The following is a 26,202-nucleotide window of genomic DNA, read 5'->3' as shown; positions in this document are numbered from 1 at the left end:
CTTTACAGTAGAGGAGGCCGTGGATGGACATGTCAGAATGGGAATGGGATGTGGAATTAAAATGTGTGGCCACTGGGAGATCCTGCTTTCTCTGGCGGACAGAGCGTAGATGTTCAGCAAAGCGGTCTCCCAGTCTGCGTCGGGTCTCGCCAATATATAAAAGGCCACATCGGGAGCACCGGACACAGTATATCACCCCAGTCGACTCACAGGTGAAGTGTTGCCTCACCTGGAAGGACTGTTTGGGGCCCTGAATGGTGGTAAGGGAGGAAGTATAAGGGCATGTGTAGCACTTGTTCCGCTTACACGGATAAGTGCCAGGAGGGAGATCAGTGGGGAGGGATGGGGGGGACGAATGGACAAGGGAGTTGTGTAGGGAGCGATCCCTGCGGAATGCAGGGGGGGGGGGGAGGGAAAGATGTGCTTAGTGGTGGGATCCCGTTGGAGGTGGCGGGAGTTACGGAGAATAATATGTTGGACCCGGAGGCTGGTGGGGTGGTAGGTGAGGACCAGGGGAACCCTATTCCTAGTGGGGTGGCGAGAGGATGGAGTGAGAGCAGATGTACGTGAAATGGGGGAGATGCGTTTAAGAGCAGAGTTGATAGTGGAGGAAGGGAAGCCCTTTTCTTTAAAAAAGGAAGACATCTCCCTCATCCTAGAATGAAAAGCCTCATCCTGAGAGCAGATGCGGCGGAGACGGAGGAATTGCGAGAAGGGGATGGCGTTTTTGCAAGAGACAGGGTGAGAAGAGGAATGGTCCAGATAGCTGTGAGAGTCAGTAGGCTTATAGTAGACATCAGTGGATAAGCTGCCTCCGGAGACAGAGACAGAAAGATCTAGAAAGGGGAGGGAGGTGTCGGAAATGGACCAGGTAAACTTGAGGGCAGGGTGAAAGTTGGAGGCAAAGTTAATAAAGTCAACGAGTTCTGCATGCGTGCAGGAAGCAGCGCCAATGCAGTCATCGATGTAGCGAAGGAAATTGGGGGACAGATACCAGAATAGGCACGGAACATAGATTGTTCCACAAACCCAACAAAAAGGCAGGCATAGCTAGGACCCATACGGGTGCCCAGAGCTACACCTTTAGTTTGGAGGAAGTGGGAGAAGCCAAAGGAGAAATTATTAAGAGTAAGGACTAATTCCGCTAGACGGAGCAGAGTGGTGGTAGAGGGGAACTGATTAGGTCTGGAATCCAAAAAGAAGCGTAGAGCTTTAAGACCTTCCTGATGGGGGATGGACATCCATGGTGAAAATAAAGCAGTGGGGGCCAGGGAACTTAAAATCATCGAAAAGTTTAAGAGCGTGAGAAGTGTCACGAACATAGGTCGGAAGGGATTGAACAAGGGGTGATAAAACAGTGTCGAGGTATGCAGAGATGAATTCGTTGGGGCAGGAGCAAGCTGAGACAATAGGTCGGCCAGGACAGGCAGGTTTGTGGAACTTGGGTAGGAGGTAGAAACGGGAAGTGCGGGGTGTGGGAACTATAAGGTTGGTAGCAGTGGATGGGAGATCCCCTGAGCGGATAAAGTTGGTGATGGTGTGGGAGACAATGGCCTGGTGCTCCTTAGTGGGGTCACGATCGAGGGGTAAATAAGAGGAGGTATCCACGAGTTGTCGCTGTGCCTCGGCAAGGTAGACGTCAGTTCACCAGACTACAACAGCACCCCCCTTATCGGTGGGTTTAATAATAAGGTTAGGATTAGTGCGGAGGGAGTGGAGAGCAGAGCGTTCGGAAGGAGTGAGGTTGGAATGGGAACAAGGTGCGGTGAAGTCGAGGCAGTTGATGTCCCGTCGGCAATTAGCGATAAAGAGATCCAGAGCAGGCAGAAGACCAGAGTGGGGTGTCCATGAAGAAGAGGAGGGTTGAAGACGGGAGAAGGGGTCATCGGTGGGGGTGGAAGCATCCTTGCCGAAGAAGTAGGCTTGGAGACGGAGACGGCGGAAGAAAAGGTCCGCATCATGGCGAACACGGAACTTGCTGAGGTGTGGGCGAAGGGGGACAAACGTGAGGCCCTTACTGAGAACAGAGCGTTCTGCCTCCGACAGTTGAAGGTCGGAGGGGATGGTAAAGACCCGGCACGGATGAGAGCTGGGATCAGAGGGGGGAGGGGGGAGGCTGGGGGTGTCAGTGGAGAGGGGAGGGTTGGGGTGAGAGGAAGATGGAGCCTCTGAGGGCCCAGGAGTTGACGGTGGGATCTGAGGAAGACGGGGCTGCGGAGTGGTGGTGGGGGAAGGGGAGATGGGAGTCACAACAGCAGCACATAAAGACCCGGCCTGGAGTTCAAGGCTGGAATCTTGAGAGCTGGGATCAGAGGCGGGAGGGGGGAGGCTGGGGGTGTCAATGGAGAGGGAGGGTTGGGGTGAGAGGAAGATGGAGCCTCTGAGTACCCAGGAGCTGACGATGGGATCTGAAGGAGACGGGATTGCAGGGTATTGGTGGGGGAAGGGGAGACAGGAGTCACAACAGCAGCACATAAAGACCCGGCCTGGAGTTCAAGGCTGGCGTCGCAGTTGGTGGTTGCGCAATCGCTGTGAAGGTGTCCATGGTCGTTGCTGGAGTCCGGGTTTTGAATATGCCCTGAGGTGTTGGAGCCGCCGAGGTCAATGGCAGGAGCCGCAATCTGAAGTTCATGCCTGCTAGCGTCGGGGCCGGCAGGCTCTGGAGTCCGTAGATGTAGGATCTTGCGATCTTTGCCTAACATGACAAAGTCAAAAAAACAGCGATCGCAGGCGTGAATCCGACGGAGGATGAAATAACGGGTAGGACCATTACAGACGGCGAAGAAAGTGTCCCGAAGGTGTGGAAGGGTCTGGGATAGGGACACCAAGTACCTCCTCATGGCGGAGAGAGTCGCCTTCAGAGCTTGACGGGAGAAGCGGCGAGAGGCAGAGTCAATAAAATGTGAGTACCTGCGATTCTCAGAAGGTCCAAACTGAGAGGCTTGGAAACGAATCCTAAAGCCAACTGGAGTAAGTTGGTGACGGAGGCACGTTCCAAGAAAGGATATATGGCTGTGATAGCGAGTCTGAGTCAAAGTGTGGTCGAAAAGTTGAAGAGCCAAAGAAATTATAGATGGGGAGCAGTGAGAGATGGTTTCACTGAACTCCCGTCGAAGAGAGGATCTAAACTTCTTCGGTGTAGGCATCACCGGAAGAGGCTTCGCAGTAGTGAATTTAAATGCAAACAACAGGAATTCTGCAGATGCTGGAAATTCAAGCAACACACATCAAAGTTGCTGGTGAACACAGCAGGCCAGGCAGCATCTGTAGGAAGAGGTGCAGTCGACCTTTCAGGCCGAGACCCTTCGTCAGGACTAACTGAGGGAAGAGTGAGTAAGGGATTTGAAATTTGGAGGGGGAGGGGGAGATCCAAAATGATAGGAGAAGACAGGAGGGGGAGGGATGGAGCCAAGAGCTGGACAGGTGATTGGCAAAAGGGGATACGAGAGGATCATGGGACAGGAGGTCCGGGAAGAAAGACGGGGGGGGGGGGGGACCCCAGAGGATGGGCAAGAGGTATATTCAGAGGGACAGAGGGAGAAAAAGGAGAGTGAGAGAAAGAATGTATGCATAAAAATGAGTAACAGATGGGATACGAGGGGGAGGTGGGGCCTTAGCAGAAGTTAGAGAAGTCAATGTTCATGCCATCAGGTTGGAGGCTACCCAGACGGAATATAAGGTGTTGTTCCTCCAACCTGAGTGTGGCTTCATCTTTACAGTAGAGGAGGCCGTGGATGGACATGTCAGAATGGGAATGGGATGTGGAATTAAAATGTGTGGCACATGCAGTTTAGCTTTGGTTTGCCCTCAAGTGTATTTGCCTCTTGCTCTGCCTATTGGACTCACCAATGTTTTTCCTTCGGTAACTTTATCGCTTCATGAACATCTACTCCGAGCCCCAGTCCCATGCCATTTCAGATTTAAACCTCCCAGTAGCACCACCAAACCTCACCGCTAGGATTTTGGTCCCATTCTGCGTTATGTGCAACTGGTTCCTCTTTTACAAATCCTGTACAGTCCTATAGTATGGCTTTTGGATCAAAAAAAATCTCTTCAAACTACAGTACACAATTTCCTCTCAATTGAATACCCTCACAAGTGCAAACCCTCTTACCTTTACACCTTTCTGAGATTTGTCTACATATCTGCTCCTCTATATCCCACCAATCATTGCAAGATCTGTGATATAACCCAGCAAAGTAACCTCTATTCTTGAAGTTTGATCTATGAGGCCTCATTAGAACAGCCTTCCAAAGTCTCCTCTCTGAGGACTGCTGTGGTTTCCTAAAACAATAATTTTGAGACCCCCCCTCCCCCCACCTTTTCCTCATCATACCTGACACTTATAAATCCTGGAAAACTGAGCTGCCAGTCCTGCTCTTCTTTCAACCATATTTCTGCCATTGCAATAGTATCATATTTCTGTGTGCTGATCAATAATCCAAGTTCAATTGACTAATCGGTCAGGCTGTTTGCATTAAAGCAAATGCAGATTAGACCACCAGCCCTCCCATGTGTCTTATTATGGCCCTAATGGAATTGCTGGATTTATCATTTATAATTGACTCTATCTCACCAACTGGACAATTACTCTGTACCTCATACCATAGGCAAATACGTTTAAACCCTCCCCAACAGCAGCTCACCTGCCCTAGAAATAGCCCCAGTGATCTGTACGAAAACCCAACTCGTGCATTATCTCTTTAGTAACACATTAATCTTGCCTACCCTCTTAATTTTTATATTCAGTAGCACATGGCACAGGAAAGGATCCAAAAATTATATGTCCTGCTCTTTAAGCTTCTGCCCAACTACCAACATAAACATTTCAGGACCTCATCCACTCATTGGGTATATTTGAAGCAGAGGTTGATAGGTTCTTGGTTAGCAGGGATGTCAAAGGTTACAGGAAGAAGATTGGGGTTGAAAGGGATAATGAATCAGTCATGATGGAATGGCAGAGCAGACTCGATGGGCTGAATGGCCCGATTCTGCTCCAGTGTTTTATGCCCTCGTTCCACTAATGTCAGTAGTATCAACATAAACAATGATCTCTAGCTGCTTACCCTCCCCTTTCATGATGCCCAGCAGCTACCCCAACACGATCCAAGTTGCCACTCACAATCGAGATAACTGGAACCAGAGGGTGCAGTTTTAAGCTAAGTACTAAGAGGTTCAGTGAAGATTTCTAGAAGCCCTGTCTTCACCCAGAAGACCTGATAAGCTTGGAATGCAGTCCCTGGGGAGTGGTGAGGGGAAAAATAACTTCACAACATTTTACAACCTGGATTACCAAGGTAGAGGACACAATGACACAAATATGCGTAATCGGAATTATTACAGATGGGACTTTGATGGTCAGCATCAATGGGATGGGCCAAAAGGAGTGTGCTCTGCCTGACAATCAGAGCACACTCCTTTGACAGTCTTGGGTGGCAGCTTCAGTTTTAGTGGTGGCACAGGGCTGAGGGGCCGGGTGACCTCCTCCAGCACCAACTGCGTTATGTTCTGGTGCAACAAGGTGGAGCTATGAAAGGAAGTCATTCTGGAGCAGCTGGCCCTGGTACAAGTTGAAGGATCCTTGTTGGAGCATGTACATTCAGGATAAGGGAGGCAGTGGTGGGTAAGCCCGATACCTACGTTGGGAGTAAGGTCAGAGGAGTGCATCTCCTCTCCCAATCCCAGCTATCTCTCTCATCCCAGCCTTGTTTCCATCTGTTGCTCAGTGATTCCCTGTGGATGTTCACCAGACCTGTCTCTGACTCTGATGTGAAGATTCCAATGTTCTTAGTCTTTAAGCTCCCTATAACTGACATCATCTGAAGTACAAATGGGCAGTGGGTTCTGACTATTATTGCAACTTTAATGAACAGCAGGTGTTTGGAGAACATCCATGGGATATACCACATACCTGAACAGTAACAGATTAGTCCTGGCAATGGAGTGCGTCTAATGGAACTTAATAAGCAAGGAATTTATAATTCTGTAAATGGGGCCTTTCAGGACTTTTCAGCAGGCTTCAGATCGCTTGCTTTGAGGTTAGCGAATTAAAAAGAGAGGGGGCCTCTCGGGACGTTTTGACGGGCTTTAAATATTGAGAGTGGCTGCTTGATCTGAGATAAGCAAATGAAAGATATAAAAAGTAAGTGGGGGCTTTCTGACTTGACGGTGGGCTTCAGATATCGCAGGTTATTAGGCAAGCAGCAAGGGCCAATAAAAAGAAATTCAGTTAAGCAAAGCAGTCATTGTGGGTGCGACCAGTGTTGGGACGGGGCGTTTGAGGTTTTGTCTTGAGAGTCTTTGGCGAGCAGAGGAGGAGACCATTTTGGTTCAGCCACTGTTGGAGTGGGCCAGTGGACAGCCCAAGTTCTGAGGCTTTGGTTCAACAGGGTTCAGCAAAGGGGACACAGGTGAGTAGCAGGTAAAAACAGGTAAGGGTTTAAAAAATTAGAAACATACATTTGTTTTCTATAACCAAAAAGATACCAAATGACAACAAATTAAATAAAACAATGATACAGGCTCAGGTGATGTTTTGTAACTATGTGATGCAGGAGCTGGGGGATCCCATTGTGGATGCTGATAACCACACCTACAGCAAGTGTCAGCTGCTCAAGGAACACAGGCTCAAAGTAGAAGACATGGAACCTGAGCTAGTGGTGTTCTGCAGGGGTTGAGATTGCGTTGTTTCTTTTCACATTTTATGTCAATGATCTGGAAGACAGGATTAACGGGCTTTGTGCCCAAGTTTATGGATGGAACAAAGACAGGTGGAGGGGTAGGTAGTGATGAGGATACAGATTATGCAGAAGCATTTAGACAGATTAGGAGAATGGGCAAAGAAGTGGCAGATGGAATACAGTGTAGGAAGTGTATGGTCATGCACTTTGTAGAAGAAGTTATTTTCTAAACAGGGAGCAAATTCATAAATCAGAGGTGCAGAGGGACTTGGGAATCCATGTGCAGGATTATTTAAAGGTAATCTTGCAGGCTGAGTCAGTGGTAAGAAAGGCAAATGGAATTTTAGCATTCATTTCAAGAGGACTATAATATAAAAGCAAGGATGTAATGCTGAGGCTCATAAGATATTGGTCAGATTGTATTTGCAGTATTGTGAGCAGTTTTAACCCCTTATCGAAGAAAGAAGTGCTGACATTGGACACAGTCCAGAGGAGTTTCATGGGAATGATTCCCTGAATGAAAGGGTAAATGTATAAGATGCATTTGATGGCCCTGGGCTTGCACTCACAGGAGTTTAGAAGAATGATGGGGGTTCTCTTGAAACCTATCGAATATTGAAAGTCCTAGAGAGTGGAATTGGAGAAGATGTTTCCAATAGTGGGCAGTCTAGGATCAGGGGCACAGGCTCAGAGTACAAGGATGTCCCATTAAAACAGGGATGAAGAGGAATTTCTTAGCCAGAGGTTTTTGGAATTATTGCCACAAATGGCAGTGAAGGCCAAGTCATTGGTTATATTTAAATTGGAGGTTGATAGGTTCTTGAATAGAAAGGGTTTCAAAGGTTATTGGCCGAAGGCAGAAGAATAAAGTTGAGAAGGATAATCAATCAGCCAATATTGAATGCAAAATAAACTTGATGGACTGAATGGCCTAACTATGCTCTTATGTCTAAATGTGTTGTGGATAGATGAAAACCAATGGATGAATTGCACTTAGGTGTTCAGAAGAAATTCACTAAGACGCCTAGTCAGAAGTTATTGTGGGAAATGAGTTTACATATTACCATGAGAGATTGGTTGGCCAAGATGAAATGGACAACAGGCATAAATATGTCTTTTTTTGATTGTCAAAATGAAACGAGGGATGCATTATTGGGATTGGAGCTAGGAAGTTAAATTTTTACAACTTGTATAAAATGCTTAAAGGCACTAAGGTACGGAATGTAAAAGTACGAAGATTACATTTCAAGAATACAGGGCTTCAATGAGACCACATCTGGAATATCGTGTACATGTTGGTCTGTTTATTTAAGGAAGAATGTAAATGTTTTGGAAACTGTTCAGAGAAGGTTTCCCAGACTGATATAAAAACAGAAAAGGCTGGAAACACTCTACATCCATGTAAACAGATCTATGTGCTGAGTACTTCCAGCATTCTCTCCTTTTGGATTTCCAACCCCCCGCAGCTTCTTTTTGATTTTCGTAACTATACCTGGAATAAATGGATCATGTGAGATAAAAGATAAGTTTGGAAGAGGAAGAACAAAATATCCAGAAGGAACTTGACAGCATCGATGTGCTGAGGATGGAAAGCATAGAATTGGGTGAAGTTAATAGCTAGAAACTTTTCATTTAAGAAAAAATTGAGGGAATTTTTATTCTCTCAGAGGATTGAGTGTTTTTGGAATATCCTTCTTAAAATGATGCTAGAGGCAAAGTCTTTGAATAGTTGAAGGCAAAGATTTAAAAGATTCTTGATAAGCAAGAGGTGAAAAATTACTAGAGGCCTGTGAAAATGTGGCATTGAGATTACAGTCAGATCAGCAATGATCTTAACAATTGCCAGCATACTAAATTTAAAAAAAATATTAAATTACAAAAAAACATGGAAAATCCATGAGGAACAAGTGACCAACCTCTGCTCCTTAATTCATATGTATGCTTGTATGCAATTTAATTTTAAATTTTACAAAATTAAGAGTCTTTTCCATGATTGTGCTGCAGTGGGAAAGGTGTCTACACAAAGAATTCAATGTCAGGAATAATTAGGTTAGAAGACTGAGGCAAGTTACAGGGCCCTCATTTCAAAATTTCATCCTTCGCATTCTAAAATTAATGATATCACAGGTCCACAGCTATATATAAGCATTCAGTTATTGGGAAAGAACACACCATTTTCCTTATAGTTAGCAATATAAATGTCAGAGAATCTCAATAGTCTGAATCATTAAATAACAATCACATGTGTTTAAAAGCTATGGTGTAACTCTGAATGAAAAATTCATGTCATCGTGATTTTAACTTTCCTTGTGAACTTTCCAGATGAGATAAGGGAATTAGGTAAATTAAATATGAACATTGTATATTTAAAATCCACCCACCTAACATTAACTCTTCCTTCACATTAATGATGCAATTGTTTTATTTTACATACACCACTGTGTAAAAGTCTTAGGCAAATAGCTAGAGTGCCTAAGATTATTTTGCACAGTACTATAGTAATTTTTTGTATTGCACTGTACTGCTGGCACACATAAAAAAAGAACATATTTTATAACATATGTGAGTAAAAAAAAAACTGATTCTGATATGGGTCTTTTTTGCAGACAGAGTGGGATGGGGGCAGGGAGAGGGAAATTATGGTTGCGAAAAGGGGACGGGAGAAGGGAGGGAGTGGGAAGCACCAGAGATACATTCTATAATGATTACTAAGACAATTGCTCTCTGTTCCACATTGATAAATACACTATTATGCAAAAGTCTTAGCCACCCTAACTAATATACACGTGGATGCGTGGGGTATGGAGGGCTATGGTCTGGGTGCTTGTTGACGGGACTAGGCAGTCAAAATGGTTCAGTGTGGACTAGATGGACTGAAGGGCCTGTTTCTGTGATGTAGTTTTCTATGGCTCTATGTGATGGGCAATAAATGGTTGCCACATCTCTATCTTTCCCTCTGCAATCACTTGTGCAGAGTCAAGTATGATACACAGCCATCTTTTTGATATGTTACCATTGTTTGACTTGTTGGATGATTTTCAAGGCAGTTATGATACAACTATATTGGTATGAATCCATAAATAAGTCAGACTTAATGAGCACATCACATTTCCATTCATAAAATGAAGTCAATGTGTTTGGCAATTTCCTGTTCATTTTTACAGTATCTTTTTAATATCTCGACTTAAATTCCTAGATATCTTGAAGAATTTAAACTCATGACGTAGATTGTTAATCAAAAATTCTGGATTGCTAATTCAGTTAACTAGCTAATTTCTCAGTTACCAACTAGTTGCTTATATATTTAAGATGACAGTTATATTATACATCAGAATAATAAGCAACATTTATTCAATTAGAACATCTTTGGTGTTTACTGCTAAGAACCAGTTACACGGGCATATTAACAGTGTGATAATCAATAGTGAATTATTGCAATTTAAAGAGCAGCATGAATCGGGAGAACTTTACACTATGAGTAAAGTATTACATATATAGCTTCTAAACTAAGCTAGGCTGTGAATATGGAAGCCATCAAAAATTACTGCACAACAAAATTCTCAGCTGTAAAATATAGTTTCCTTATAATATATCATGTCCTGCAGCAAATTGTTCACATTGTAGTTAAATTTATAGAAACTAATCATAGAACCATACAGGCCCTTCAGCCCATGATGTTGTACTAGCTTTTTAACCTACTCTAAAATCAATCTAACCATTCCTCCCACATAGCCCTCCATTTTTCTTTCATCCACGTGGATCTCCAAGAATCTCTTAAATGTGCCTAACGTACCTGCCTCTAGCACCAGCACCAGTCCGGCAGCATGCTCCACACAGCTACCACTTTCTATGTATAAAACCTACCTCTGACACCCCCCTCCCCATCGTTATTGTTCTACTCTGCGCCTTGTGGCACATTGGGTGGCAACCTCGCTGCTTCTTTAGCATTTGTTTTTTTTTTAATGAGGCTGAGTTGCTAGCACGACGCTCAATCCAGAACAGATGGAAATCGTGCAAAGAGCTGGCCGGATTCGAACCTCAGACCGCTTACCTCAAAGTCCGGTGTGGATGCCACTACTCCCCTCCCCCGAAAACTTTCCTCAAATTACATTAAAATTATGCTCTCTTATATTAGCCATTTCTGCCCTGGTAGAAAGTCTCTGGCTGTCCACACAATCTATTTCCTCATATCACCTTGTACACTTCTTATCAAGCCTCCTCTCATCCTCCTTCACTCCAAAAAGAACAGCTCATTTAACCTCTCATGAGAATTTCTCTTCAGTCAGGGCAACATGCTGGGAAATCTTTGCAGCACACTTTCAAAGCTTCCACATCCTTCCCATAATGAGGTGCCAGAACTGAACACAATACTCCAAGTGTGATCCAACCAGAGTTTTACATCACAGCTCTTGAACTCGTTTCCTGATAAATGAAGGCCAATATGCCATATGCCATCTTAACAACCCTATCAACTTGCTCAGTAACTTTGAATATTCTCAAATGAAAAATATTCTCAATCACCTGAATGGCTGAACTAGAGCTGCAACAAATTTCACAGAATCACTATGAGATGCCCATTTCTAGATCTAATAAATATTTGACACACCACTCCTAGAATTCTTAACCAATGGCTGCAATAGTTTTTGCTATATTGAATTCAACGATTATTTCATCCAAAAAACGAAAGTATTAAAGCAGCAAAGTTTGGCAGAAACAGTAATAAACTCAATATATATCACAAAATGCAAAGTACATTTTATTATCACAGTACATATATGTCACCAGATGCAACTCTGAAATTCATATTCTTGTGGGCATACTCAGCAATTCTATAACAGGATCAATGAGCAACAAACTGTGCCAATGCAAATATAAATAAATAGTAATAAATAACAAGAAGTCCTTAAAGTGGGAACACCTCAATGGATGGGCAAGTGAGTGTAGTTATCCCCTTTTGTTCAAGGGTCTGATGGCATTATCTACAAAGCTAATTAAAATTATACTTAAATACACATAAAAATAAATAAGTCTGCATGTTAAGAATGTAAATCCTGCACATCGATTCAAACATAAATTAAGTAAAGAACAGATCTCCAATATCTCTGAAATATCATTAGAATTTTATTAGTCCAGTAAATTTCAGCACATATTATTTAATCACTTGAAAATTGACAGTTACATATACAGTAAGCACATGCCATCACTGTCAATTCAAATGATGATCCCTTGCAACTATATGGTTTTGTGTTTCATCTGACAGGAGCTTCCTCAAAACAGAAAAAAAATAATGGCAAGAGGGTCTAATCTGCATTTAACAGGAATGACAGAAAGAATTAAGGTTGAAGGGAGACGAGATAAAAGATGCACACAATCATGGTTGTTTAAGGCTAGAGGAAGCTGTCCCCATCATCAGGTAGTTAGAAAACTTGAATCAAAAGAACATACAGCACAGAAATGGACTTTCATCCCACCTTGTCAATGCCGATTATGCTAACCTCAGCTGCAGGCTTTATGTATGTATTGCTTTATACCTGACTTCATCAAGTACCTGTCCAACACCTATTTAACAGTGGAAATGTATCTGTCTCCACCACCAACTTGGCAGCTCATTCCAAATTTTCCACCACATCTGGGCAGACAAACATATCCCTCAGATCGCTCTTAAATTCCCCCCCCCCCAACCTTAAACCTAAGCCCACTTGTTCTCGAATCCCTGCCTTGGAAAAAGATTTTGGCTATCCATCCTGTCTGTGCTCATTATAAGCATAAACCACTATAAGGTCACTCCTCACCTTCCTACATTCCAATGAAAATAAACCCAGCCAATCTACAGTCCTGCATTCCAGAAAACATCCTGGTGAACTTCTCTGCTTTCTCTTTGTTGCCACCATATCATTCCTGTGGTGGCAACCAAAACTAACGCAGTCTAACTAATGTTTCGTGCAACTGCAATATGACATCCCATCTCAGTGTCTCCATCTACGAAGGCAAGCATACTAAATGCCCTTTTCATTATCTAATCCACCTATGTTGTCACTTTCAGGGATCGGCAGACTTGTCCTCCTAGGACTTCCTGCATATTAATGCTCCTAAGGTCCCTGCGATCCACTCTATAGGTTGTACCAGAACCTGACCTCCCAAAATTCAAGCAATACACCGTGTGTTGCTTGGATTTCTAACCTGTGGATTTTCTCTTGTTCGTGTCTTCCAAGATTCATTAGCTTATACTCATCCCACTTAAATTATACTGCCATCACTCTGTTTTGCTTTCCAGCTGATCCATGTCCTGCAGTATTAACAACTTTCTTTACTAAATGCAACTCCCCAATTTTTGTGTCACCTGCAAACTTGCAAATATGACCACCTACATTATCATTCAAATCATTACTATAAATTACAAAAGATCTCAGCACCAATCCTCATCTTCTATTTGGAGAAACGCTCATCTACCACTACCCTCTGCCTCCTATCACCAAACCAATTTTGGATCTAGTTTGCCAACGTGCATCAGGTAGCTTATGGCTTAACCTTCTGAACTTACCATGTGGAACCCTGTCAAAAACTTTATTAAAACCAAAACCACATCTTCTAATCTGCCTTCACTTTTCTCCTTCCCTGCACAAAGCCAACTGATTCCTCCTAATCAATCCCTACCTTTCGAAATATACATCTTGACAGAAGTCTCGCTGGCCTGTAGTTTTCAGGCTTATCCACACTGCAAGGGGCATGTGAGTCCGTTATTCACAGCATGCAAGGAGGATGCAAGGAAAATGGAGACAGCACTTATGATTTGGAATTCAATGCCTGTAAGGTTTCAAACAGAAGGACCTACATTTAATTGTGTCAAACTCATGAAATAAGGATTCAGCAGAGACAATGTCAGCTGTGGATTTTACGCTGAGACAATATGAAGGACGGCCCAGATCTTTGACATTCAGTTTAAGGCTGCTTTGACTCAATTACGGATTTCAAAGCGGAAATGGATGGAAATAATTTTCAGGTTTAGGCTAAATCCCAGAACACGGACTTGATGGGTCGATTGGGCCTTGCCTGTTCCATACAATTCTGTGCCATCTCCTTCTCTTTTTGAATCATTCATAAGGGCATTTAATAACTACAGAAACAACTCATATTTAATTTGTGAGAATAACTTTGATATTTGTGGGATATAAACTATATTTTGTAAAACTTTAATATAACAAAAATCAACTACTTCATGATCCCACTGACCCATTAGTCATCTTTCCTGTACTTCACTGCCACCTGCTGAAACAATCTAGCAGAACGGACTTCCACTTCCAGACCTGTTTCATATTACAGGTTTCCCCCGCCATCCGAAGGTAGAGCATTCCTATGAAACGGTTCGTAAGATGGAATGTCGTAAAGCGAAGAAGCAATTACCATTTATTTATATGGGAAAATTTTGTGAGCGTTCGCAGACCCAAAGATAACCTACCAAATCATGCCAAATAACACATAAAACCTAAAATAACATTAACATATAGTAAAAGCAGGAATGATATGATAAATACACAGCCTATATAAAGCAAAAATACTTCTCTACAACAATTGCCTGCACAGATCTCCGTAGCGAAAATCTCATGCAAGCGCTCTTGGCAGAAAATCTCACACAAGCGCTGCTGGCATAAACACGCTCTCCAGTAACCTTTAAACTATGAAGCTGCCAAATCTACCAAATAACGCGTAAAAATACACAGCCTATATAAAGTAGAAATAATGTATCTACAGTATAGTATCACTTACCGGAATTGGGGAGACAGCGCCAAGCACACTGATGATGGTGTGTTAGACTGAGTCTTTGCAGGTTGGGGTGGTGCAGTGGCCCCTACCCTCCAGGCCGCCGACCTGATACATTGCTGCGAAGAACGCAGTGGTAGCCGGGAGGCACACAGCACATCTTTAAAATTAAAGTCGTACTTTATCATTGCAGCGAAAATCTCACGCAGTTGCTTCACTTTCGCTACTGCATTTGGTTTCGATTGTTATCCTTTCCTCTTCCAATTGCATCAGCTCTTCATTTATCAGTTCTTGGTCATGGGATGCCAAAACCTCTTCAACATCATCTTCGTCAGCTTCCACAAACCAAACTCACATTGTCCTTACTTCGTTCACCACAATCGAAACGCTTAATTATGTCTAGTTTTACGCTAAGTGTAACACCCTTACGAGCTCTTTCAGGCTTTTCCGATACCTTAGAACGCATCTTGCTAACAGCTGCTCAATGCAACGTGTTTAAGCAATGCCGTTCCGAATCTGGGGGACAGCGGCTGCTCGGGGCACACACTGCCTTTTATAGCGCGCTGATTTTTTTCGTAAAACACCTTCTGTTAGCGAAAACAGGGTACTAATGTAGGTCTTTCGTAACAGTGAGGTTTCGTAAAGCAAACGTTCGAAAAGCGGGGGACTCCTGTACTTATACAGATGCATTACACAAGTTTAACCTGAAAATTAGGATAGAGGCCAACAAAGAAACACAGAAGAAATTAAGTTAGAAGGTGTCAAAATCATGACCAAATATTTCAGCAACTAGAAACAGCCAGATAAATGCTGGGAAAGATGTAAAGCAACCAAGAATAGATTCTTCATTGAGACTGTGTACTATTGCCTCATTCTCCGACATTCAGTACTATTGCCTCATTCTCCGACATTCAGTCAGAGAACATTTGACCCAAATATAGGATTACAATGCCAGGGTACTGATCACAAGTTCAAGGTACAAGGTAAAGCTTGCTGTCAAATGCTTGCATGTGTACAGAATATAAAACGGAAAACACACATCATGGATGAAGATCGAGAAACTCTTCAGATAAGCTAGTTGAATCCAAATGGGAACATTCTTCATAGCTCAACTGTAAAAAGCGGGGTGATCAATCACGTGAAATGCAGCAAAGTAAGAATAAATGTAACACATTATGACCACATATATATGCTTTTTGCATGTGACTGTGTGTGTACTCATTATTTTGAATGTGCTGCGTATGCTTTGAACCTCGGCCCCAGAGGAATGCTATTTTGTACAGCTATATTCAAGAATGGTTGAATGATAATTAAACCTGAATTTGAATTTGATTTGAGGGTGTGATTTAGGCAGAAGTTTTAAAAAAATGAACTATCTAAAATTAGATGTTCATGTAAACATATTTTTACATTCTCTGGCACAATTCATCTTAAGTAATTTTACATTCTTAACTAATTATTTGTGGACATTACTATAGGGTCAAATCTTTCAAGTCCAAAGCTGTATTCTTCTCCCCCATCAGTCTTTCCTTTTCAACTTGACATGATCTGAAACGTGGTACCACTGCTTTTTTTTTTGTTGTAATGACACAAATTTTTAGACAAAAGATAATCTCTAAGATTATGGAGCATGCAGTTAGTGAAATTAGAACCAAGATCATTATGTTATCAAATGCCTGAGAAGGCTCAAGGGGCTTCATGCCCTATTCTTTCTGTTTCTTCTGTGGTTTTCTAATGTAATAATATTGTTTATATATCACAACTTGCTAAATGGAAACTATGTAACAAGAAAGAAACTTATAAATTCAAGATGTCTGATTTCCACAAGATTTTATGTCAAAAGAATGCTGACACCAACACGAAGCAGCTTTCAAAAAATATGTACAATTGAGAAATAATCAGAACCAGGCTCAGGGTTAATATCACTGGCATATGTCGTGAAATTTGTTGTCTTTAAGGCAGCAGTACAATGGAATACATAATAGGGAGAAAAAAGTGAGTTGCAGTAAGCATATATATTAAAATGTTGAATTAAAATTAGTGCAAAAATTTTTAAAAAAGTAGTGAGGTAGTGTTCATGGGTTCAATGTCCATTCAGACATTAGATGACAGAGGGAAAGAAGCTGTTCCGGAATTGATGAGCGTGTGCCTTCAGGCTCCTGTACCTGCTTCCTGATGGTAGCAATCAAAACAGGGCATATCCTGGGTGATGGGGGTCCTTAATGATGGATGTTGCCTTTTTGAGGCATCATTGCTTGAAGATGCTTTGTAATAATGCTTTGTAATTAAAAAGATTATATTTATATTGCACCTTTCCACAAACAAAGATATTGCACTTCACACAATAAAATAGATAGATAGAAATCCTTTCATGGAACACCTCGACTATTTTAACGAGAGATTATTATTAAACTGTTTAGTATTTCCATCATATCAGAAGCATAGCATTCATTTAGCAGTGTTTTCCCAAAATTACTTCACTAAACAGAGATATGCTGTACACGGGCAAGGTCCTGAAAACAATAGATAAGTGAGCATCCTCTTTCTCTTAGTAGTAGTTGAGAAAGGAATGTCAGTTAAGGCAAGAGATTATATCAATTCTGTGACTTCATTAAAACTCCAATAATCCGGTACCCACATTTTTGTAAATCTTGACTGTTCTGCACCTGGTTCATTCTTTAGTACGCTATTTTAACGTATCAAGTCCTCATTATCTACAAACTTGTGAAGTTGACGTCATTTTACTTGGCATGTAAGCCAAATGTGCAGCCAGAGCTAGGAATGTAGATAGATTCGAGGCTTGAGGAGGGCTATAGAATGGAGGCCTGTTACGTGGTTGAAGCCAGGGCATGGGCCAAGGTCAGGAATGGTTGCACGTTTCATTTTGTCTCAGAAGTTGAAGAGTGCAAACTGGGAATTACATATGGAAGCTCACCACATTCTATATCCTGCAATAGCAGTTAAACTCCAGGGACTTTTTCATTTCTTTAAATTTATTAGGACCACTGAAAAAGTTATACTACTGTGCAACACGTTAAAACATATATGAAATAAAAGCATTTTGCAATAAATCCATTTGTTTAGAAAATCTGTTAAGAACTACTGGAGTTCCAGAAATACCAGATTGTTGGTGTTTTACTGTATTTATTTCATGTGCAACTTTAATTATATTGTAAGACCATAAGACAAAGGAGCAGAAGTAGGCCATTTAGCCCATCGAGTCTGCTCCGCCATTTTATCATGAGCTGATCCATTCTCCTATTTAGTCCCACTCCCCCGCCTTCTCACCATAACCTTTGATGCCATGGCTACTCAGATACCTATCAATCTCTGCCTTAAATATACCCAATGACTTGGCCTCCACTGCTGCCCGTGGCAACAAATTCCATAGATTCACCACCCTCTGACTAAAAAAATTTCTTCGCATTTCTGTTCTGAATGGGCGCCCTTCAATCCTTAAGTCATGCCCTCTCGTACTAGACTCCCCCATCATGGGAAACAACTTTGCCACATCCACTCTGTCCATGCCTTTTAACATTCAATATGTTTCTATGAGGTCTCCCCTCATTCTTCTAAACTCCAAGGAATACAGTCCAAGAGTGGACAAACCTTCCTCATATGTTAACCCTCTCATTCCCAGAATCATTCTAGTGAATCTTCTCTGTACCCTCTCCAACGTCAGCACATCCTTTCTTAAATAAGGAGACCAAAACTGCCCACAGTACTCCAAGTGAGGTCTCACCAGCGCCTTATAGAGCCTCAACATCACATCCCTGCTCCTATACTCTATTCCTCTAGAAATGAATGCTAACATTGCATTCGCCTTCTTCACTACTGACTCAATCTGGAGGTTAACTTTAAGGGTATCCTGTACGAGGACTCCCAAGTCCCGTTGCATCTCAGAACTTTGAATTCTTTCCCCATTTAAATATTAGTCTGCCCATTTATTTTTTCTGCCAAAGTGCATAACCATACACTTCCCAACTTTGTACTTCATTTGCCACTTCTCTGCCCATCCTTCCAATCTATCCAAGTCTCTCTGCTGACTCTCCGTTTCCTCAGCACTACCGGCCCCTCCACCTATCTTTGTATCGTCAGCAAACTTAGCCACAAAGCCATCTATTCCATAATCCAAATCATTGATGTACAATGTAAAAAGAAGCGGACCCAACACGGATCCCTGTGGAACACCACTGGTAACCGGCAGCCAACCAGAATAGGATCCCTTTATTCCCACTCTCTGTTTCCTGCCAATCAGCCAACGCTCTGTCCACGTATGTAACTTTCCTGTAATTCCATGGGCTCTTATCTTGTTAAGTAGCTTCATGTGTGGCACCTTGTCAAAGGCCTTCTGAAAATCCAAATATACAACATCCACTGCATCTCCCTTGTCTAGCCTACTGGTAATTTCCTCAAAAAATTGTAATAGGTTTGTCAGGCAGGATTTTCCTTTAAGGAATCCATGCTGAGTTCTGCCTATCTTGTCATATGCCTCCAGGTACTCTGTAACCTCATCCTTGACAATCGACTCCAACAACTTCCCAACCACCGATGTCAAGCTAACAGGTCTATAATTTCCTTTTTGCTTCCTTGCCCCCTTCTTAAATAGCGGAGTGACATTTGCAATCTTCCAGTCTTCCAGAACCATGCCAGAATCTATCGACTTTTGGAAGATCATCGCTAATGCCTCCGCAATCTCCACAGCTACTTTCTTCAGAACACGAGGGTGCATTCCATCTGGTCCAGGAGATTTATCTACCTTTAGCCTATTCAGCTTCCTGAGTACTTTCTCTGTCCTTTGATATTATTTGCTAGCTTCCTTTCATAGTTAATCTTGTCTCTCTTAATGACCTTCTTGGTTTTCTTTTGTAAGATTTTAAAAACTTCCCAATCCTCTGTCTTCCCACTAATTTTTGCTTCCTTGTATGCCCTCTCCTTTGCTTTAACTTTGGCTTTGACGCCTCTTGTCAACCACGGTTGCATCCTTTTTCCACTCGAAAATTTCTTCTTTTTTGGAATATACCTGTCTTGCACATTCATTTCTCGCATAAACTCCAGCCACTGCTGCTCTGCTGTCTTTCCCGACAGTGTCCCTTTCCAGTCAACTTTGGCCAGTTCCTCTTTCATTCCACTGTAATTTCCTTTACTCCACTGAAATACCGACACATCAGATTTCGGCTTCTCTTTTTCAAATTTCACAGTGAACTCAATCATGTTATGATCACTGACTCCTAAGGGTTCCTTCACCTCAATCTCTCTAATCACCTCCGGTTCATTACACAATACCCAATCCAGTACAGCCGATCCCCTAGTGGGCTCAACAACAAGCTGTTCTAAAAAGCCATCTCGCAGACATTCTACAAACTCTCTCTCTTGAGATCCAGTGCTGACCTGATTTTCCCAATCTACTCACATGTTAAAATCCCCCACAATTATCATAACACTGCCCTTCTGACAAGCCTTTTCTATTTCCAGTTGTAATTTGTAGCCCACATCCCTGCAGCTGTTTGGAGGCCTATAAATGACTGCCATCAGGGTCCTTTTACCCCTGCTATTTCTTAGCTCAATCCATAAAGATTCTGCACCTTCCGATCCTGTATCACCTCTTTCTAATGATTTAATATCATTTCTTACCAATAAAGCCACGCCTCCCCCTCTGCCTACCTTCCTATCTTTCCGATACACCGTGTATCCTTGGATGTTCAGCTCTCAGAGACTTGCATCCTTTAGCCAGGTCTCAGTGATGGCCACAATATCATACCTGCCAATCTGTAGCTGTACAAGAAGATCATCCACTTTATTCCTTATGCTGCGTGCATTTAAGTACAACACCTTAAGACCAGTACTTGATACTTTTTGCTTTGATTTCACTGCAACTTTATTGCACTGCAACTCATCCCAATGGCTACAAATTTGCCCCATCACCTGCCTGTCTTTCCTGACATCTTTACTGCTCACTATCTTAGATTTATTTCTGTTTTCCCCTTCCTCCGCTCTATCATTCCGGTTCCCATCCCCCTGTCAAATTAGATTAAACTCTCCCTAACAGATCTATTAAACTTTCCCGCCAGGATATTGGTCCCCTTCGGGTTCAGGTGTAACCTGTCCTTTTTGAACAGGTCATATTTCCCCCAGAAGAGATCCCAATTATCCAAGAATCTGAAGCCCTGCCCCCTACACCAGTCTCTCAGTCACGTATTCATCTGCCTGATCCGACTATCCTTGGCCTCGCTAGCACGTGGCACAGGTAGCGATCCCGAGATTACTACCCTGGAGGTCCTGCTTCTCAGCTTCCTTCCTAACTCCTGGAAATCTCTCTTCAGGACCTCCTCCTTTGTCCTATCTATGTCATTGGTACCAACATGTACCAAGACAACTGGCTGCTCACCCTCCCCCTTTAGAATATTCAGGACTCGATCCGAGACATCCTGTACCCTGGCACCTGGGAGGCAACACACCATGCGGGTATCTCTGTCAGGCTCACAGAATCTCCTGTTTGTTCCCCTGACTATGGAATCCCCTACGACTATCGCATTTCTCTTCTCCCTCCTTCTCTCCTGCACAACAGCGCCAGGCTCAGTGCCAGAGACCCGGTCACCGTGGGCGTCCCCTGTCAGGTCAGCCCCCTCAACAGCATCAAGAACAAGATATTTGTTGCTGAGGGGGACAGCCACAGGTGTGCTCTCCACTATTCGGGCATTTCACTTCCCTCTCTTGACAGTGACGCAGTTTTCTGACCCCTGTAGCCTAGGGATGACTACCTCCCTGTAGCTCCTATCACCCCTTCACTTTCCCTGATAAGCAGTAGGTCATCAAGCTGCAGCTCCAGATCCCTAACACGGTCTCTGAGGAGCTGCAACTCGGTGCACTTGGCGCAGATGTGGCCATCAGGGAGGCTGGAGGTCTCCCAGGATTCCCACATCTGACACCCTGAACAAAGCACTAACCCTGCAGGCATGCTACCTAATTCTACAGGAATGAAACAGGAAAAATAAGTCTACTCACCCACTTACTTCGCCAAACAGATGAACTTTTTAAACTGTTAGCTCGTACCGTTAGCTGTGAGAGCCCTGCTGTTCCTGTCTGTCCGGGTCGATTCGCGAAAGGGTGGGGGGGGAGAAAAAAAGAGTTGGCGCTTCGCTCTGGCCTCTTCCCATTTACCGCCGAAGCCCGTTGAAGCCAAAGCCCTACGCTCTGCTCCCACTCACTCTGCTGCCCGCTCCAACAGCTGCCCACTGTAATAGGGTGGTCTCCTTTTTAAACTCTCCGCGCGGTCCTGTTGTCGTCACGCGCCTGCGCAGTCTTGCCCTTCTTGCACTCGAAGAAGTTTTTTTTAAAAAAAAACTGCCTTCCTTCAGAATTCAGCTCCCACGACGCTCTGTAGTCCCGAATGTTAGAAATTCATGAGAGGTCAACCAGATCACAAGAGTATACAGAAAATTTACAAAGGATGCTGCCAGGACTTGAGGACCTGAGTTATAGGGAAAAGTTGAATAGGTTGGGAGACAAGATCTCTGAGGATTTAACCTGGTCCCAACATATTGATGCAGTTATAAGGAAGGCAAGTCAGCAGCTATACTTTATTAGGAGTTTGAAGAGATTTGGTATGTCAACAAATACACTCAAAAACTCTACAGATGTACCATGGAGAGCATTCTGACAGGCTGCATCACAATCTGGTATGGGGGGGTGGTGGCTACTGCACAGGACAGAAAGAAGCTGCAGAGGGTTGTAAATTTAGTCAGCTCCATTTTGGGAACTAGCCTACAAAGTACCCAGGACATCTTCAAGGAACGGTGTCTCAGAAAGGCAGAGTCCATTATTAAAGACCTCCAGCAACCAGGGCATGCTTTTTTCTCTCCTTGGATACTACCTCACTTTTTTTAATATATAATATTTTTGTTATATGCACGATTTTAATCTATTCAATATGTCCATAAGATATAGGAGCAGAAGTAAGCCATTCGGCCCATTGAGTCTACTCCACCACTCAATCATGGGCTGACCCAATTCTTCCAGTCATCCCCACTCCCCTTTCACCACACACCCTTTGATGCCTTGGCTAATCAAGAACCTATCTATCTCTGACTTAAATACACCCAATGACTTGGCCTCCACAGCCTCTTGTGGCAACAAATTCCACAGATTTACCACCCTCTGACTATAATAATTTCTCATCTCAGTTCTAAAAGGACATCCCTTAGTCGTGCCCTCTTGTCCTAGGATCCCCTACCATGGGAAATAACTTTGCCATATCTAATCTGTTCAGGCGTTTTAACATTTGGAATGTTTCTATGAGGTCCCCCCTCATTCTCCTGAACTCCAGGGAATACAGCCTAAGAGCTGCCAGACATTCCTCATACAGTAACCCTTTCATTCTCGTAAATCTTCTCTGAACCCACTCCAATGTCAGTATATCCTTTCTAAAATAAGGAGCCCAAAACTGCACACAATACTCCAAGTGCGGTCTCAGGAGTGCCTTACAGAGCCTCAATATCATATCCCTGCTCTTATATTCTATACCTCTAGAAATGAATGCCAACATTGCATTCGCCTTCTTCACCAACGACTCAACTTGAAGGTTAACCTTTAAGGTATCCTGAACAAGGACTCCCAAGTCTCTTTGCATCTCTGTATTTTGAATTCTCTCCCCATCCAAATAATAGTCTGCCCGTTTATTTCTTCCAAACACTTTCCAACATTGTATTTCATTTGCCACTTCTTTGCCAATTCCCCTAAACTATCTAAGTCTCTCTGCAGGCCTTCTGTTTCCTCAACACTACCCGCTCCTCCACCTATCTTTGTATCATCAGCAAATTTAGCCACAAATCCATTAACATACAAATGGATTTGTATGTATTCCAAATCATTGACATACATCATAAAAAGCAGTGGTCCCAACACTGATCCCTGTGGAACTCCACTGGTAACAAGCAGCCAGCCAGAATAGGATCCCTTTATTCCCACTGTTTTCTGCCAACCAGCCAATGCTCCACCCACACTAGTAACTTCCCTGTAATTCCATGGGCTGTTATCTTGCTAAGCAGCCTCATGTGCCGCACCTTGTCAAAGGCCTTCTGAAAATCCAAGTACACATATATACACACACACACTGTATATACGTATACTGTATAAAGTATACTGAATAAGATTTATTAATTATTTTTTTACTTTTTTTTCTTCTATATTAAGTATTGCATTGAACTGCTGCTACTAAGTTAACAAATTTCATGTCACATGCTGGTGATAATAAACCTCACTCTGATTGAGTTTTTTCCCTCCAGTGTCGGAGAACAATGGGAGATTTGATAATTGTACAAAACTATGAGGGGGATCGTTCATTCATTACGTGTCATGTCGTATGACGTAGGCAACATGGTTTTTCCATGACCATGGTAATTGTTGGCAATTTTTTCCACAGACATGGTTTGCCATTGCCTTCTTCTGGCTGGGGTCTTTACAAGTAACCCCAGCCATTATCAATACTCTTCAGAGATTGTCTGCCTGGCATCAGTGGTTGCATAACCAGGACCCGTGACATCCAGCAACTGCTCCCACACTTTTGCGTGACCCTGATTTGGGGGAGGCTGTCGCAAGTGGGAGCTATACCTTGCCCAAGCATGACCCACAGGCTAGTAGAGGAAGGAGTGCCTTACACCTCGTTTGGTCAAGATTAATCTCCACCCATTGAGGGCACACAGACAGGATAAATGTAAACAGGCTTTTTCCAACAAGGTTGGGTGAGACAAGAACCAGAGGTCATTGGTTGAGGGTGAAAAGTGAAAGACAAAGGGAAATTTCTTCACTCAGAGGATGGTGAGTGTGTGGATCGGCTGGCCAGCAGTAGTGGTGGATGTGGGTTTGATTGCAGCATTTGAGCAAAGCTTGGATAAGCATATAGGTTAGAGGGCTATGGTCTGGCTGTGCTCAACAGGCAGAGGCAGAATAACAATTCAGCATAGACTAGATGGGCTGAAGAGCCTGTTTCTGTACACAGTGCATTATGACTCATCTTCGTGTTATTATTCTTATTGTACATTGTGTTACAAATCTGATACTTTGCTTGTTTCTACATATTTTGCATGGAGGAAGGTGTCCAAATTTTTCATTTTTTTTTAGTTGAACAAGTTTGATCACAGCATTTTCGAATGTTTCTCCCATCTCAAATTCCAGTCACTATCGAGAAATAACTTTGACTAAGCCATTAATACTCTGCGTATCCCAAGTAAGCTTATGAACCCTTCGCTCCATTTGGACGATTAATATGCTTAGATTTGTATTCTTATTTCACACATCCCACTGGAGTTTCCTCTTCTTTTCGGGGGAATACTGATAAGTTGGGGGAGGGGTGCGCATCTGTTCTTCCCTCCCCACCCCCACCAAGAGTGATGGTCTCACCTCCTTTCTCTCCCAAGGGTGATGTTTTTCACCTCTCACCCACACCACGATGGTTGTGGAATTGGGGGCTCCCTCATCACTGCGGGTAGCCACAATATCTCCCAACGATGGTGTTGGGGGTCCGCTCACTCTCTAACTCCGGGGTCACGGGGTCTCCCTCTTCCCCGCGTGTTCCAGAACCTTCCCTGCTGTCATCTCACCGTTATGTTCTTGTGCTCAGGGCCGTCATAGTCCATGTACCAGTCGTCATCCGAATCCAACAACTCGGCGCCAGCAGGTACACATCGAACACCCGCCATTTCGGCTCCGACTCCGACAACGACAACGCCCCTCTCAACCTGCGGCTCCTCCTCCAACCGGACCCGCCCTCAAACTCCTCCTCCTCCTCCAGAGAGAGACCCTTCCCCCTCCTCCTCCTTGCCACAACACCTACCCCTCCTTCTCCCATGCCCCCTCCCCTCCCCCTCTCCTCCCCCTCTTTTCTCCTCCCTTCTCCCTCGCCCCCTCCCCTCCTCCCCTCCCTCTCTCCTCCCCTCCCCTTCTTCCCCCTCCTCCTCCTCCTCCCCTTCCCCTCCTCCTCCTCCTCCCCTTCCCCTCCTCCTCCTCCTCCTCCCCTTCCCCTCCTCCCCCTCCTCCCCTTCCCCTCCTCCCCCTCCCCCTCCCCCTCCTCCCCCTCCCCCTCCCCCTCCCCCTCCCCCTCCCCCTCCCCCTCCCCTTCCCCTCCCCCTCCCCCTCCCCTCCCCCTCCCCCTCCCCCTCCCCTTCCCCTCCCCCTCCCCCTCCCCTTCCCCCCTCCTCCTCCCCCTCCTCCTCCCCCTCCTCCTCCCCCTCCCCCTCCCCCTCCCCCTCCCCTCTCCTCCCCCTCTTTTCTCCTCCCTTCTCCCTCGCCCCCTCCCCTCCTCCCCTCCCTCTCTCCTCCCCTCCCCTTCTTCCCCCTCCTCCTCCTCCTCCCCTTCCCCTCCTCCTCCTCCTCCCCTTCCCCTCCTCCTCCTCCTCCCCTTCCCCTCCTCCCCCTCCTCCCCTTCCCCTCCTCCCCCTCCCCCTCCCCCTCCCCCCTCCCCCTCCCCCTCCCCCTCCCCTTCCCCCCTCCCCCTCCCCCTCCCCTTCCCCCTCCCCTTCCCCCCCTCCTCCTCCCCCTCCCCCCTCCCCCTTCCCCCTCCCCCTTCCCCCTCCCCCTTCCCCCTCCCCTTCCCCCTCCCCTTCCCCCTCCCCCTCCCCCTCCCCCTTCCCCTTCCCCCTCCCCCTCCCCCTCCCCCTCCCCCTCCCCCTCTCCCTCCCCCTCCCCCTCCCCTTCCCCCTCCCCCTCCCCTTCCCCCTCCCCTCCCCCTCCCCCTCCCCTTCCCCCTCCTCCTCCCCTTCCCCCTCCT

General features: G+C 44.4%; 1 protein-coding gene across 2 annotated transcripts in view; it reads right to left on the bottom strand.

Annotated features, from left to right (window-relative positions):
• Positions 1 to 25,146, bottom strand: part of asz1 (ankyrin repeat, SAM and basic leucine zipper domain containing 1) — a 94,988-nt gene extending 69,842 nt beyond the window's left edge. For both annotated transcript variants that reach the window (XM_072269361.1, XM_072269362.1), the window contains exon 1: positions 25,037 to 25,146. In XM_072269361.1, the coding sequence (XP_072125462.1) occupies positions 25,037 to 25,135 (99 nt within the window). In that variant the 5' untranslated portion in view covers positions 25,136 to 25,146. The remainder of the gene's footprint in view (positions 1 to 25,036) is intronic.
• Positions 25,147 to 26,202: the final 1,056 nt, after the last annotated feature.

The sequence above is a fragment of the Mobula birostris genome, chromosome 9, assembly GCF_030028105.1.
Source record: "Mobula birostris isolate sMobBir1 chromosome 9, sMobBir1.hap1, whole genome shotgun sequence".
Classification (NCBI taxonomy): domain Eukaryota; kingdom Metazoa; phylum Chordata; class Chondrichthyes; order Myliobatiformes; family Myliobatidae; genus Mobula; species Mobula birostris.
Note: the sequence above shows the minus strand (reverse complement) of the source record. Positions and strands in the feature narration are given on the sequence as shown.